This window comes from Macaca mulatta, chromosome 13, assembly GCF_049350105.2.
Source record: "Macaca mulatta isolate MMU2019108-1 chromosome 13, T2T-MMU8v2.0, whole genome shotgun sequence".
In the NCBI taxonomy this organism is placed as follows: domain Eukaryota; kingdom Metazoa; phylum Chordata; class Mammalia; order Primates; family Cercopithecidae; genus Macaca; species Macaca mulatta.
The window spans coordinates 85,460,266-85,477,572 of record NC_133418.1 but is presented as its reverse complement, the minus strand read 5'-3'; the positions used below and the strand labels follow the sequence as shown (position 1 = coordinate 85,477,572).

At 38.4% G+C, this 17,307-nt stretch overlaps 1 protein-coding gene across 3 annotated transcripts in view; it reads left to right on the top strand.

Moving 5' to 3' along the window:
- LOC114671732 (uncharacterized) overlaps positions 1 to 17,307 on the top strand; it is a 58,246-nt gene that overhangs the window by 11,804 nt on the left and 29,135 nt on the right. For all 3 annotated transcript variants that reach the window (XR_013402839.1, XR_013402838.1, XM_077959692.1), the window contains exons 2-3: positions 3,648 to 3,740; positions 4,108 to 4,176. Coding sequence is in view for 1 of the 3 variants with exons in the window: in XM_077959692.1 (XP_077815818.1) it covers positions 4,115 to 4,176 (62 nt within the window). In the remaining 2 variants the exon portion in view is untranslated. The remainder of the gene's footprint in view (positions 1 to 3,647; positions 3,741 to 4,107; positions 4,177 to 17,307) is intronic.

The following is a 17,307-nucleotide window of genomic DNA, read 5'->3' as shown; positions in this document are numbered from 1 at the left end:
GCACCATCACACCCAGCTAATTTTTTTGTATTTTTAGTAGAGACAGGGTTTCATCATGTTGGCCAGGCTGGTCTCGAACTCCCGACCTCAAGTGATCCACCTGCCTCAGCCTCCCAAAGTGCAGGGAATACAAGTGTGAGCCACCGTGCCCAGCCAAAAATATATATCTTTAAATTAGTAGTTAAACATAAATTAGTAGTTAAATTGTGGTATGACCTCTCGCAGCTAACCATCTGATACTATCAGGATAGTTTTAACATGTGTTGATGGAATAATTGTTCTCATTGTAAAAGAAACAAAAGGAAGGAAATTCATGAAAGTTGCCGCGCCAGTTTGTATTTTATTTACAAATGGTTAAGCTTGTATATGAAATTTGTGAATAGCCTCTTTCAAATTTAAGTGTGGAGCTGCTTATGGTCAGTCTGTGTCTATCTCTGTGCCTGGAAATGTTTCTATGAATTTGTAATGCCTAAAAGCATAACACTTTTGCATTGCTGATGCCAGTATTTAGGGTTTATGTATCCTCTCACCTAAGGAGAGCATTATTCTGTCATTCCACATAAACTCAAAACACCTATCTGCAAATCTGAATGCAGTCTGTTGTCTGCTATGTGGTGTGCAAGCTCTTGATTAGACTCTCTGGCCCCGGTCTCTTCCTCTTCTGATAATAGCACACCTGGTCAATAAACATGCTTCCAAAATGCCAACAATGGAAATATGGAAGTTCCGAGGTGAAGCTAAATTTGGAATAAATGTGAGTTTACATTTAGACATGTTGACTTTGAGGAAATGAGAGGGAATTCAAGGAGGAGCTATTGCAAGGATAGTGACAGATTCTGAATACGAAGTATAAGAGGGTAAATTGAGCCATGCAAATAGAGACCATATTTGGAGTCATGAAATTTCTGAATGGGGTCTGAGGGTGTAGAGCAATGTGAGCAACCTTCTTTCTTCTTTTTTTTCTTTTTAAACGAGGGACTTTTAAAAGTAACAGAGGTGGACCTTATTTTTGTAAACATTGAAAGTGAAAATAATGTCACTGAATTCAATGAAAAAACGTATGCTTTAGGATGATTTCGTAAAGGATGACTATTCTTCCTCCAGGCAAGTGTTTTCTGGCATTTTCTTGATACATATCTGGCATGGGATTTAAGGGATGGATAGTGGAGGTCCAAGTGGAGAACTGAGAGAAGAAGGGGAACCAAAGAAGAACTGTCAGCTTTCAGAATGTTGGAAGAAGGAAGAGGGAGAAAATAAGCAGAAGTTCAACAAGCTGAGTACTTGTGAAAGAGATTTTGGGTTTATGTTTGAGGACTAAAGAGAATAGAATGGAACTCAAATGTAGCTCTATACAATGAATGGGTTCCTCTTTGATGTTTTTTTTCAGAGTTGGAAGTAAAGGTTAGAATACCTTTTTAAAATTACTACGCATCTTGGCTGGGAGCTGTAGCTCACGCCTGTAATCCCAGCACTTTGGGAGGCCGAGGCAGGTTCATCACCTGAGGTCAGAAGTTTGAGACCAGCCTGGCCAATGTGGCAAAACCCTGTCTCTACTAAAAATACAAAAATTAACTGGGTGTGGTGGCACGTGCATGTAATCCTAGCTACTCAGGAGGCTGAGGCAGGAGAATTGCTTGAACCCGGGAGGCAGGAGAATTGCTTGAACACGGGAGGCAGAGGTTGCAGTGAGCCGAGATTGTGCCACTGCACTCCAGTCTGGGCAACAGAATGAGACTCTGTCTCAAAAATCAATCAATCAATAAAAATAAAATAAAACAAAAGAACTGCGTATCTCTATATGTGACTGAGCAGAGTCTCAGGCATGTGAGACTCCGGGATTTATTAGGGCTACAAGAAGAATGCCAATGAGAAGCTTGGCAATGCTTTTGAACCACTAAAATGTTATCTGGTCGTATCTAAGATGTCACAACACTGAAGCAGATTTCTAATCTTTTATAACTTAATTTGCATGGCTCTTTAGAGTTTAAATGTTTTCACATTTATATCTTATTTTATCTTTGGAATGACTTCTTGAATTATTATCATCCATAATTTGTAAATGGGGAAATTGAAGCTTAGAGAAGTAAACTAGAAGCATATCAGAGTTTTTAATTAATTCCAATCAATTTAACATCTACTGAGCCTTGATCTGAGTTTCAGGTTGCACTAGATACTGGGGATGCAAAACTTAATAAAATGTGCAACCAGTCCTCAACCATTACACCATTACTTTCTTTGCTTTTCCCAAATTCTCTCCCAGAGGTTTGATATCCACCCTTACCTTGGGTTGGGCCAGTTCATAGTGAGATACAACACTGAGCGTCACTTACACAAACACCGCTTACAGAAAGTATTGACTCCAGGGTACTCTGGAAGTTCCACACCTATGATGTAGTTAGCAGAATTGCAAAGGTGGCTGGCTAGACACAGTGGTTCATGCCTGTAATCCCTATGCTTTGGGAGGCCCAAGTCAGGAGGATTGCTTGAGGCCAGAAGTTTAAGGCTATAGTGAGCTATTAGTTGTGCCACTGTACTCCTGAGTGAGACCCTGTGTCTAAAAATGAAAAATAAAAACAATTGCAAAGGTAAAGAAGATCAGGGAACTCTTATACAACCACATTAGAAGGCAATTCAGCAAAATCTAATAAGCTAAAGATATCTTTATCTTACAATCTAGCAATTTCACTTCTCCATGTAGAAACTCTCCCTTAAATATGCAAGGAGACGGGTAAATGAATGTTCATTGAAGTATCATGTATAACAGAAAAATAATTGGAAATGATGTAAGTTTCCATCCACCTGAGAATGGGTAAGTAAATTGTTTTGTGATCACACAGTGGAATACTACGTATTAGTTAAAATGAATGAACTAGAACTGGAACTAAAATATGCATAAATCTCAAAAAATGTAATACTGAATGATAAAGTAGCAGAAAATACATGAAGTATGCTACTGATTACACTAAGTTTAAACATAGGAAACAATACTAGATATTTCTATGTGTGATAAGCATTTTAGAATATTCATGGTCATAATAAACATCATATTCAAGATAGTTGTTATGTTCTGTTGAGGAAAAAAGGATTATCATATAGCATGCAGAAGGCTTTAGCTGATTCACTTCAAAAAAAAAAGAATCTGAAGCAAATATTGCACAAGTTAATACTTGACAAAGATGAGTAGGGAGGAAAAAAAGAGCTTGTTATTATTTTCTGTATGTTTATGCTTGAAATATTTCATTTAAAGGTGTATATGGCTCCTAGACTGGAATTCTTGGCTTTTGTGATTTTGTGTGTGTATATGTGCAGAATTTTCTTTTTTTTTCCTCTTCCCATGTTGAAATTCCATCCATTCTTTGATGACTAGCTTCTCTCACCACCTGATTGAGAATTTCCATGATGACTTTCTCAGTTCACACTATGTTCTCCTTTTTTTTTTTTTTTAAGATTTATTTATTTATTTATTTACAGATAGGGTCTCGCTCTGTCACCCAGACTGGAGTGCAGTGGTACGATCATAGCTCACTGCAGCCTCAAACTCCTGGGCTCAAGTGATCCTTCTGCCTCAGCTTCTCAAGTAGCCAGACTACAAGTGTGTACTACTATGCCTGGCTAATTAAAAATTTTATTTATTTATTTTTTTATAGAGGCAGAGTCTCGCTTTGTTGTCCAGGCTGGTCTTGAACTCCTGAGCTCAAGTGATCCTCCCGCCTTGGCCTCCCAGAGTGCTGAGATTACAGGTAGGAGCAACCATGCCCAGCCTTCTCCTTTTTTAAAGCCCACTTCTATAAGTGTGTAAAGTTCTCTTGTATATATGTTTGTATCACTAGATTTTTTTTATGTTGTAGGCTAAATATATATTGTCTTGCGTTACTATTTGACTTGAATATACATAAATCTTGTTTCTCCAATTATATTGTAAAAATCTTAAGAGCAGGGACAATGTCTTCAACTTTGTTAATTCTTTCACAGTGCCCAGCAGAGCCTGACCAAATACTTATTAACGTAAAGTGGTATTTTTACCAATAATTATAACCCTTCCTACAAAACCTTTGCATAGAAAGTTTAAAATAATAATTTGAGCTACATTTGCTTTTATTTTCCCAGAGAGAGAATGCTAATGAGCTGTGAAATGACCAAAGATCTGGCAGCAGAAGGGAAGAGAAAAAATAACGGGTTTGTATATTACACATTCTGGATAATCAGCTCTTGAATGATTAAGTGTGGAAAACGTCTTATAGGGAAAAGCAATTTTTAAAACTCATTTTATGACTATGGAATTGTTGTATTGGTCATTTCCAGTTTTCAGATGATCCTATGCCAAACTTACACATTATTTTGGAAAAATACAATTCTCTTATGATATGCCGTATAACCACATACAAATATGCCTTGTGATTATTCTGCCTTCACATCAATATTTATTGGACTAGATCTGGAAATGGTGGTCTGGGGAAACTAAGAAACAAAAATTATTCCACCTGTGGAACCAGGAAGGGATTTTGAAGAAAAAAAAATTACCTTGAGTTCAATTCACTCTTGGTACATCTTGTAAAAAGTGCCTGGGGCTTGAAGCAACCACTTGAAATTAAGGCTCGCCTGAAACCTCAGAATGAAAGGTTAGTGTGCACTAGTCCAGATGAAAGCTAAAGACCACAGGAAATAGTAAGAGGTCTGGACTACATTGTCTCTCCTTGAAATTGAAAGTTGGGATCTAAGAAGAAGACACATTTAGAAATCAGTATGGTTACTTTTAACAAAAGGGGCAATTGCCATGGTCTCGGTCAAAATTACCACCATTTAGTCCCTGGAGATTTTCCTAATGGGCCTTTGTAATGATTTATTAAACCAAGTCACCATCTCCTGGTTCTTTGGGATAGGTGCTACAACACCCAACATAGAGTTGCCTAAATTAAACTTTACCTATGTCTGTATTTATGAGTGCATTTTAAACTTTGCAGTATATTTCAGGGAGAGTATATCTCTGAAAATTATTACTCCCTTGTAGCTCTATGTAATTTACCTGGCAAAGAAAACAAAAGGCACAAAAATACCTTGCAATTTGGTGGGACATTATATATTCCTTCATGTTCACTCCATTTGTAAATATTAATGTTGAAGCAAAATCCTAAAGCAACATGACCAGAGTATTATTGCAGCCATCATGAGCCATATCATTGATCTCTGCAATTTTTTTCTTTCCTCAAATAAATAGAAGCAGGAAAAATAATGGTATATAGAGAATACATATTATTAATATATTGGTCCTAAGTCTAAGTGTTTGTTACTTAGAATTAATTTCCCATGGAAATAGTGTAGTTAATTATGGTTAGATGCCAAGGCTGGGCCACGAAACCTCATACAATATTAGTAGGTGTGGCAGAATAAATTGATTGAGAAACCATATTTTATTTTCTTGTCTACTGGCTCATCATGGAAAAACGAGAAGTATTTCTTTTTCTCTTCTTCTCTCTAGAGGGCAGGTTTAGCTGTGGTGATTTTCTGATGCCTTGTGAAGGCAGATGATTCAATGATTTGGAATGGGAAGGACTCCAAGAAAAGGGAAATGGCCTGATGTCAGGAGAATTTAGGTCTCCTGAAGCTGTCTGGAGAGAACCAGACAGGAGTCAGTTTCTGTAAATGGTGAGGAGCTATGTCTACTCCCAAATAGAACAAAATGGTACAGATGTCCAATGGGGATGTCAGCAAGGATGTCTTGTCTCAGAAGTAATAAAAATACTAAATTACACAAGGATATAATAAGCCAAGGGTGAATGTTGTAAACTCTAGGTCACCATTAAGAGAATAATAGAAATAGTTATAACTAACATAATATGGAAATAGCAAAAGGGAGAAAGCATAGTTAATTAAAAATAATTAAGCTAAATGACGGCAAGAAAAAAGATAAAAAGGAGCAAGTAACAAGTGGGGCAAATAGAAAAAAATAATAAAATGGTACCTATCAACCCAAATATCTCATCAAGTACCTTAACTATTAAAATTAAATATAAATTAATTATAAATTTAAAATATGAAATAAAAATGGCATAATACTCCACTAAAAGACAAAGATTGTCATACTGGCTAAAATAATTGCATATGCTTTTTTACAAAAGATACAATAGTAAAAAAATAGAAAAAAACATGTTATGCAAAAGCTATCACCCCAAAAGCTCTTCTAGCTATACAATAACATACAAAGTAGACTTTAAGGAAAGAAGCATTATTAGAAATAAAGTGGGATATTTTACAATAATACAAATATCAATCCATCAGGAAGATACAATAAGTCTAATTCTGTGCACAACTAGTAATATACTTCAAAATATATTAATTTAAAAATTCCCAAAACTGCAAGGAGAAATAGGTCTACAATAACAGTAAGATCTTTCAGTAACCAATAAAAAAGTAGACACAAATTAATAAGAACACAAAATTTAAACAACATGATTAACAGGATTTACAAAATTGATATATATTGAATATTTCACCAAACAACTACAGAATTCACTTTCATTTCATATGAACATGGAACATTTACTAAAAGTGGCAATAACTTTGGCCATAAAGCAAGCCTCAATGTATTTCAAAGGATTGACATAATACAGAGTACATTCTTTGAGCAGAGGGGAATTAACCTAATGATATTTTAAAAACTAGAAAGTTTTCAAATATGTGAAAATTTAGCAGTATACTTCTAAATATTCCATAGGTCAAAGAAGAAATCACAATGGAAATTAGAAAATACTTTATTTATTTATTTATTTATTTATTTATTTATTTATTTATTTTTTGAGACAGAGTCTTGCTCTGTCGCCCAGTCTGGAGTGCAGTGGCCAGATCTCAGCTCACTGCAAGCTCCGCCTCCCGGGTTTAGGCCATTCTCCTGCCTCAGCCTCTGGAGTAGCTGGGACTATAGGCGCCTGCCACCACGCCTGGCTAGTTTTTTTTTTTGTATTTTTTAGTAGAGACGGGGTTTCACCGTGTTAGCCAGGATGGTCTCGATCTCCTGACCTCGTGATCTGCCCGTCTCGGCCTCCCAAAGTGCTGGAATTACAGGCTTGAGCCACCGTGCCCAGCCTAGAAAATACTTTAAACTAAATCATAATGAAAGTATGACACAAAAAATTTTAAGATATAACTAAAACTGTGTTTTGGGCGAAATTTATTATCTTAAGGGCTAGAACGTATAGCTTTAAACAAAAATTACCTAAGTATCTCAAGAAGTTAGAAACAAAATGCAATTAAACTTGAAGAAAGTGTAAGAAAAATTAAGAGAAAAAAGTAATGAAGAAAATGTATAGTAGGCTGGGCGTGGTGGCTCATGCCTGTAATTCCAGCTCTTTGGAAGGCTGAGGTAGGTGAATCACTTGAGCCTAGGAGTTTGAGACCAGCCTGGGCAACAAAATGAGACCCCCATTTCTAGAAAAAATTTAAAAGTTAGTTGGGTGTGATTGTACATACCTCTGGTCCCGGCTACACAGAGGCTGAGGCAAGGGGATCACTTGAGCCCAGGAGGTTGAGGCTGCAGTGAGCCCTGTTCATGCCATTGCATTCCAGCCTGGGCCTAGGTGAAAGAGTGAGACCCAGTCTCAAAAAAAAAAAAAAAGGTACAGTAGAGAAAAGTCACTGAAAGAAAATAATGAAACTGGTAATTCCCTAGCAAAACTGATCACACATACAATATACAAATAAAAAGGAGGGAGGGCACATATTACCTCTATCAGACATTAAAAAAAAAAAAAAGACACCATTGTGGACCCCACAAACATTATAAAGTTGAAGAGAAAATATTTTGGACAACTTAATATCAATAAATTAGAAAATTTAGATAAAATGGGAAATTTCTAGAATAACCCAATTTACCAAAAGTGACACCAAAAGAAATAGAAAACCCGAATAGTCCTGTTATGACATGACAAAACATGCATCTATGAACGAATTTTTAAAATAAAACAGACTAAAATGTTTATGACCTTGTATTTCATAAATATTTCTTAAATACTATACACACACACACAAAAACTACACAAATACTACACATAAATATAAAAGAGGCCGGGCGTGGTGGCTCACGCCTGCAATCCCAGCCCTTTGGGAGGCCAAGGCGGGCAGATCATGAGGTCAGGAGATCAAGACCATCCTGGCTAACACAGTGAAACCCCTTCTCTACTGAAAATACAAAAAATTAGCCAGGTGTGGTGGTGGGTGCCTGTGGTCCCAGCTGCTGGGGAATCTGAGGCAGGAGAACGGCATGAACCTGAGAGGTGGAGCTTGCAGTGAGCTGAGATCATGCCACTGTACTCCAACCTGGGAGATAGCAAGATGCCATCTCAAAAAAAAAAAAAAAAGGTATAAAAGAAGGCCAGGCACAGTGGCTCACACTGTAGTCCCAGCATATTGGGAGGCTAAGGTAGGATAGCTTGAAACCAGGAGTTTGAGACCAGTCTGAGCAACAAAGCAAGAACCTGTCTCTAAAAAAAAAAGGAAAAAAAGAAAATTAATAGACTTATGCAAATAAAAAATTTTGCTCTTTATAAGTAACTATTATGAAAATGAAACTGCACACCACAGACTGGAAGAAAATATGTGTAAAATAAGCACCTGATGATAGGCTTGTATTAAGAATAATAAAGAATTCTTACAACTCAGTAAGAAGTCAAATTAAAATAACTCAATTTCTAAAATGGGCAAAAGATTTTAATAGACATTTCATGAGTGTCAATAAGCACATGAAAGCATGCTCAACATTGTTAATCATTGGGAAAATGCAAATTAAAACCATAACAAGATATCATTAGATATGCACTAGAATGACTAACATTGACAAGACTGACAATGCCGAGTGCTAAGATATGGAGAAACTGAACACTCGCATACTGCTGATGGGAGTGTAAATAGCATAATCACCTTGGAAAAGTTTGACAGTTTCTTAAGTTAAACATAAACTTATAAGACCCAGCAGTCCCAATCCTAGATACCTACTTAAGAAAAATGAAAACATATGTATATACAAATACATGTCTTGAATGTCCATTGCAGCTTTATTCATAATGGCTAAAAACTAGGAACAACAAAATGTCCATCAAAAGATGAATTGATAAACAAGTTGAGATATATCCATAAAACAGAATACTATTCACCAATAAAAAGTAATTAACTGGGTCAGGCACGGTGGCTCATGCCTATAATCCCAGCACTTTGGGAAGCCAAGGCGGGCAGATCATTTGAGACCAGGAGTTTGAGACTAGCTTCACCAACATGGTGAAATCCCATCTCTACTCAAAATACAAAAATTAATTGCTGTGGGGACATGCACTTGTAATCCCAGCTACTCAGGAGGCTGAGGCACAAGAATCACTTGAACCTGGGAGGCAGAGGTTGCAGTGAGCTGAGATCGCACCACTCCACTCCTACCTGGGCAAAGAGTGAGACTGTCTGGAAAAAAAAAAAAAAGAATTAACTACTTGCTGAAATGACATGGATGAGATTTTAAAATTATGCTCATTGAAAGAAGCCAGACACAAAATACCACTAACTGAATGATTCCATTTATATAAAATTCTAGAAAAGACCACGTATCAGTGTTGTCAGTTGTCAGGAAGGTGGAAGAAGAGAAGTAACTTCAGAAAACACATGGGAGCTGTTTGGGATAATGAAAATATTCTGTATGATGATTTTGATGATGGTTACCTTGTAAAATAGACTTATAAAATTAATGCAATTATATTCTTTAAATTGGTGAATTTCATTGTGTGAAAATTATATCCCAATAAAGCTAACCAAAAAAAAAAAAAAAAGGGTCAAAGACTTGAACAGGTACTTCATAAAAGAGAACATCCAAATGACCAATAAACATATGAAAAGGCATAAATTAAAAGTAGAATGAGATACAATTCTACACCTATCATTATGTCTAAAATCAAAAAGATGGAAAATACCAAATATTGCTGAGGACACTGGCACAACTGGAACTCTCCTGTGCTGCTCACAGGGATGTAAATTCGTATTACCACTTTGGAAAATTGTTTGGCAATGTCTAGGAAAGCTGAATATGTGCATAACCTATGACTGGGTAATTCTAGTTCTGTTTGTAGTCAGAATTTGGGAACCAATAGGAAGGATAAATAAATGGTGGTAAATCTGTGCAATTCAATACTACATAGCAATGAGAATGAATGAACTACTGCTACATATGACATGAAAGGAGCATATAAACATGATACTGAGTGAAAGAAACCATACACAAAAGCGTACATTTATTTAAAGTTAGAAAGCAGGGCCTGGCGCAGTGGCTCATGCCTGTAATCCCAGCACTTTGGGAGGCTGAGGTGGGTGGATCACCTGAGGTCAGGAGTTCGTGACCAGCCTGGCCAACATGGAGAAACCCCGTCTCTACTAAAAATACAAAAATTAGCTGGGCGCGGTGGCACATGCCTGTATTCCCAGCTACTCAGAAGGCTGAGGCAGGAGAATTGCTTGAACCTGGGAGGCGGAGGTTGCAGTAAGCTGAGATTGTACCACTTCAATCCAGCCTGGTGACATAGCGAGATTCCATCTCAAAAAAAGAAAAAAAGAAAAAAGCAGAAGACGTTAAGCTATGGTAATAGATGTCAAGATTGTGGTTACCTGACAGAAGGTAATAACTGGGTGAGAGCATAAGGGGCCTTCTAGAGTGCCAGTACTCCTCCTTGGTCTTCATAGTAGTTACATGGGAGTTCACTTTGTGAAAATTCATTAGGATTCTATCCTTATGATCTGTGCCATTTTCTTTAGGTATGTTATATTCAATAAAATTTCTATGTAAAAGTTCCAGTCACACCAATACCTGTATAACAATCTGTTATACCTGTATAACACAGGTATAACACAGAGCATAATCTATAACCAAGTAAATCCTATTCATCTGACTTTGCCTGACCTAATAATATCTTATAAATGGAAATCCAAACATTCAAGACAGAAAATTGCTTGTAACACAAAAACACCTTTCACTTTATAACACAACACATCGAATGCATGAAAGAAACGAGGATAACATCACAACAGATCCATTTTTCAATTGTGTAGATGTATTCGAAGGAAAGAAATACATACTTGCTGTGAATATGTTCACTTTAAACATTATGTCTGTTAGTAAAACACTAAAATCAGCCCAAATATCCAACCACTGGGTCAAGATTTAATAAATTATGATATACTAATACAAGATAACAACATACATTGAAAAACGATGAATAGAAGACCTTGTAGAAGCACTAAACATTTTTGCAGGTGTAATGTCACGTAAAAAAATCTAAATGTAAGAGGATATGTACATCGCGATTCTATTTATGCAAAAGTGGACCAATAGGTAAAAATGAACAAGTAGAAAACTGTTATGTTGGAGTGGCAGATTTATGGATTTTTGTCGGGGAAGAGGAGGTACCCTTCTGGAAACAGTCTTTGTTATTATTTGGGTCAGTTGAGTTTTTTTGTTGTAAGCAACAGAAACTAACTTAAATGAAGAAGAGATTTCATTTCAAGCCATATAGGAATAGCTTACAGAATCAAAGGCTTTGCTGAATGACCAAGAGAGCAGGAACTGGGAAGGTGACAGAAATCTTAGAAACAAAAGTTCTTTAACCAACTCTCTAGGATTCTGCCTCCTTGTGATTAGCATTAAATACCTTTTGTCAGCCGAGTGTAGTGGCTCACGTCTATAATCCTAGCACTTTGGGAGGCCGAGGCGAGCGGGTCACTCGAAGTCAGGAGCTGGGCCAACATGGTGAAAACCCGTCTCTACTAAAAATACAAAAATTAGTCGGGTGTGGTGGTATGTGCCTGTAGTCCTAGCTACTTGGGAGGCTGAGATATGAGAATTGTTTGAAGCCGGGAGGCGGAGGTTGCAGTGAGCCGAGATCGTGACACTGCACTCCAGCCTGGGTGACATAGCAAGACCCTGTGTCAAAATAAATAAATAAATAAATAAAAATACCTTCCGTCCTCATGTGCCTCCACTCAAGATTCAAATTAATGAAAGAGAAAATCTTATTTGTTCCAGTCTGAGTCACGTATCCACCTTGTCCCTTGGTTGGTAACCATATCAGAACCACCTGGAGTTGAGGAAAGGCACTTCCCTAAAACAGAGGGGTAGTGCTGTGACCAGAAGAACAGGGAGCAGAAGGGTGCCAGGTGGACCAAAACAACAGTTCCATGAAATTTTATGCCATCTTTTCAATAAATAGAATATTACTATTTTTTCTTATATTAAATGAGGATATATTTATTGAAGATACTTTGCAAAATTCAGAAAAGTATAAAGTAAAAGAGTAATGAAGAGAAAAATCATCTTTTATCGCATTATCTGCAACCCTGTATTAATTACCTATTGCTGCATAATAAGTTATTCTCAAAACTAGGGTGACCAGAGACAGAAAGTGGATTAGTGAAGGGGTCGAAGGACTGAGTGGTTATAGCAAAAGTATGGGATTTCTTTTTAAAGTCCTAAAACTGGATTGTTGCACCACTCTGTGAATGTAGTAAAACCATTGAAATTTTAATGGGTGAATATTATGAGACATGAATTATGTATATCAATAAAGCTGTATTTTAAAAATACTAAGGTGACTGACTATCGCAGTTTGCCCAGGATTTCCCTGGTTTCAGTATTGAAAATCCTGCCTCCCAGAAAACCCCTCAGTTCTGGTAAGAACTGGACAGTTGGCCAGGTGTGGTGGCTCATGCCTGTAATCCTAGCACTTTGGGAGGCCGAGGCAGGCGGATCACGAGGCCAGGAGTTCGAGACCAGCCTGGCCAACATGGTGAAACTCCATCTCTACTAAAAATACAAAAATTAGCTGGGCATTGTGGCAGGCACCTGTAATCCCATCTACCCAGGAGACTGAGGCAGGAGAATTGCTTGAACACGAGAGGTGGAGGTTGTGGTAAGCCGAGATCCCGCTGTTGCACTCTAGCCTGGGCAACAAGAGTGAAACTCCATCTCAAAAAAAAAAAAAAAAAAAAAAAAAAAAAAAAAAAAAGCTGGACAGTTGATCACCTTACTCAAAATGTAACAATGTAAAACAGTAAACATTTGTTATCTCAGTTTCTCTAGATTAGAAATCCAGAAGGAGCTTAATTGGATGTTTCTGGCCCAAGGTCTCTCATGAAGTTGCAGTCAACACATTAGCTGGTGCTGCAGCCATCTGAAGCTTGACGGGCTGGGGACCTGCTTCCAAGCTCACCCATGTGATGCTGACAAGAGGCCACAATGTCTTGCCATGTGGGTCTCTCATTGTGTGCCTTCATAACGTGGCAACTGGCTTTCCCCATAAGCAAGTGATAGAGAAAGGAGGAGAGAGAATTTGCCTGATCTAATAGTATCTCATAAATGGAAAGAGACAGAGACTAAGGACTCAGATAGATGTTCTAGTGTCTTAAAATTTTTAAAATTTATTTTATTTTATTTTTTTGGAGAAGGGTCTTGCTGTGTTACCCAGGCTGGAGGGCAGAGATGAGAAAAGGGGTCCCAGAACCTCCTGGGCTCGAGCGATCCTCCCACCTCAGCCTCCTGAGTAGCTGAGCTGGAACTAGAGATGTGTGTGCCAATGCTTCTGGGGTTTTTTGTTTGTTTGTTTGTTTTGTGTTTTTTTTGGTAGAGATAAGGGTCTCACTATGTTGCTCAGAACTCCTGGGCTCAAGCAATCCTCCTGCCTCAGCCCCCTCAAATGTTGGGATTACAGGCATGACCCACCATCCACCATGCCCTGCTCATGTCTTTTAAAACCTAATCTTGCCACCATTTCAGTCCTATTTTACTGGTCACACACTTCACCTCTGGTACAATTTGAAAGGGAACTACACAAGGGTCTTCATGCCAATGTGTGAATATAAGGAAACCAGATCATTGAGCATTCGTGGTACCTCACTCCTACAAACTGTAGTGCTAACTTTTTTTTTTTTTTTTTTGAGACGGAGTCTTGCTCTGTTGCCCAGGCTGGAGTGCAGTGGCGTGATTTTGGCTCACTGCAACTTCCACCTCCTGGGTTCAGGTGATTCTCCTGCCTCAGCCTCCTGAGTAACTAGGATTACGGGCATGTGCCACCACACCCAGCTAATTTTTGTATTTTTGGTAGAGATGGGGTTTCACCATGTTGGTCAGGCTGGTCTCGAACTCCTGACCTCAGGTGATCCACCTGCCTTGGCCTCCCAAAGTGCTGGGATCACAGGCATGAGCCACCGTGCCCAGGCCCCATTTTACTGATTTTTAAATTAAAACATCCTCATTACAGAATGCATGGATAATTCAAGAGTATAATAAAGACACATGTTATGATGAACACCTTTGAACATAAATTTTACTCCTATCTCTGATTAGATAGATTTCTAGATGTGCAGTTATTAGGTCACATGGCTTACACATCTTGAGACTTGTTCCATATTGCCAAAATGCTTTTCTGATACTTGCAGTGTATCAGATGCCCATTTTGCCATACCCTTGCTAGTCTTTAGTAACTTCCAATTTCTAGGTGAAAAACTGTACCTCCTTGTTTTAGAGTGCTTTTTAATAGTAAAGTGGAACATTTTCTCATAGGTTTAGTGGCCACCACTAATAAATAAGCATTTAACAGATCATAAATCCTTTCCATATATATATGTATATGTGTATTTATTTAATATTTATTGAGTGCCTATTGTAAGAACAGGAAGTATCCCTGCTCCCAAAATACTCACAGTCAAGTGAGTGAGACTGACCAAAAAAAAAAAAGTTCAATATATTCTAATCTGAGGAAACATTGAAAAAGCAAAGAAACAGTTTGGTTGCTAATTGAGACTTCAAGTACTTTTCCTGCACTGGAACATCAAGTAGAGCGGTGGGGAATGATGGAGTGTTAAGAGAATAAGACTAGATAAGTGAGATCAGATCTCATTGGCCTGTCCAGCTCTGTTAAGAAACTTAGGTCTAATTCCCAAAGGCAATGGGAAAGCAAGGACGAGTTTTAAACAACCACAAGTTAGATGATAAGGTTTGTGCTTTTGAAATCTCCTTCTGGTGAACTGAGGAAAAACTGAAGAGTGGTAATAATGGAAATAGGACAGCCAGACAGGAAACTGAAGCTGTAGTTCAGGAAAGAGACAAGGATGGCCTGACCCAGTCTAAGAGCGAGAAGGATGTTGAGAAATGTTTTAGGTTTAAATGGCAGCCCTCATCCCAGTCTAAGCCGCTGGAAAAATAAAGCAATAAAACAAATGATTGGAAGACAAACTCTAAAACATTTATTGCTGGAAAAAAAGCTAAGGTATAGGTCTTAGCTTAGCGCAGGAGCCAAATTAGATGCTAAATAAACCCTTTGATTAGAGTAGGTGCCTCTGATGTGAATGTTGTGGTGTGCCACCTAGATCTATTTTCAGAAATAAACAATTTATTCCCCCTGCTGAGAGTGCTGCTCGCAGACACCATCAACTAGTAGTCCTCCTTAGGGATGGCCTTGGCCAAAGACAGCCACTGGCCCAAAGTCATGCTCCCTGCCTGAGGTGGTCCATGTGTAATGACTGATCCGAGCAGAAAATATAAAGTCTTGATCCCAATTTGAGACAATTTCGAAAGGCCATCCCAGCTTTGGTGCTCCCCAAAGTCCAGCTGAGGCCTGCATTGAGACTGAATCTCAGCTCAACTTCTCCCTTTGCCCAATCTTGCTCCCTTCCCTTCTTTTCCTGTTTCTACCCCTTCCATTCTACCCTTCTCTTCTCATTCTTTCCCCTTCCTTTTCCTTCCCTTTCCTTAAGATCAACAAGGAAACACCTGTCACCTTGGGAACAAGCATCGATCCCAAGAGCATTCTCCAATAAAACCTCCTACATACTAATTTCCATTTCAGCATCTACCTCCCAGGGAATCCAACCTGTGACGCCCCTTGAGAAAAACTACACCTGGAGGATTAGAATGTGTGCCCCCTGTCCCAGCAGCCACGAGGAGGAAGGGTGGCAGAAACTAGCATGCCCAGTTTGTCCTTTCCATATTTACAAATCACAGGTCATTCCACCTTCCCTGAGATAGAATGGTTAAGTATGTGGAGATATGCCAGGATTTATACCGCCGGTGTTCCTTCAATAAAGTGGGAAACATTGAGATAACATCCAGTGATATTAAGGAGCTAGATTCACTAGGAATTAATATATTGGATACAGTTGAGGAAAAATAGGGCCAGTCAAGAATTACTGATGGGTCTTAGGTAACTGAGTAGGTGGTAGTGTCATTTACTGAGATAAAAGAAAAAAAACAAGCCTGGAGGGATCTATGAGTTTCATTTGCAATGCCTTTGGGATGTCTAAGAAACTTGTTCACTAGGCAGTTAAAGATACACATCTGGAGTTCAGGAACATGACCTAGAGAACTGATACGAATGTGTATACATACCTATCAGCATACACCCAGTCGTGACTAGTATCCCGCAAGGCTGACAGATATAATTTAGGGAACAGAAGTCAGTTTAAAAAAAAAAAAAAACAACCAACAAACTCTAATTAGTATTTTCAGAAATTTGAGGGGTATTACCTACCTAAAACAAGACAAAAGATGCTATGAAAAGAATTATCAGAAATAACAAGGAAATCTTGGGAATGAGAATACGAATGGCAAAATTAAAATTTCACTGGAAGGATTAGAAAATAGAGTTGAGGCTGGGCACAGTGGCTCACACCTGTAAAATCCCAGCACTTTGGGAGGACGAGGTGGGTGGATTACCTGAGGTCAGGAGTTCGTGACCAGCCTGACCAATATGGTGAAACCCTGTCTCTACTAAAAATGGAAAAATTAGCCAGGAATGGTGGCGTGTGCCTGTATTCCCAGCTACTCAGGAGGCTGAGACAGGAGAATTGCTTGAACCCGGGAGGCAGAGGTTGCAGTGAGCCAGGATCACGCCACTGCACTCCAGCCTGGGCGACAGAGCGAGATTCCATCTCAAAAAAAAAGAAAAAAAAAATAGAGTTGAGAAAATATTCCAGAAAGACGAATATGAATAAAAAGGAGACAGTCAAGGGGATGAAAAAAATCCAGTGGTCAACGAATAGTATCTTTAATATAGATCCTTTCCTGGTTCCTTTTTTTGTTCATTAACTCTTGGATGCGTTTCTGAACCAGTTTTTAGTAGGAAATCTGCAGGAAGAGAGGCCAGGGGTTTTGTGTTAGGCTGAAGGAAAGGCCCAGCAGAGGAAGGAAATGAATGGAGAGGTAAAGAAGGGAATAACACATGGAGGACCCTTCCTGAGAATACTAAAGGAGGGTGTATCCAAAGCTTGGGTGCCGGCGCTCACCTTAAATGGGAG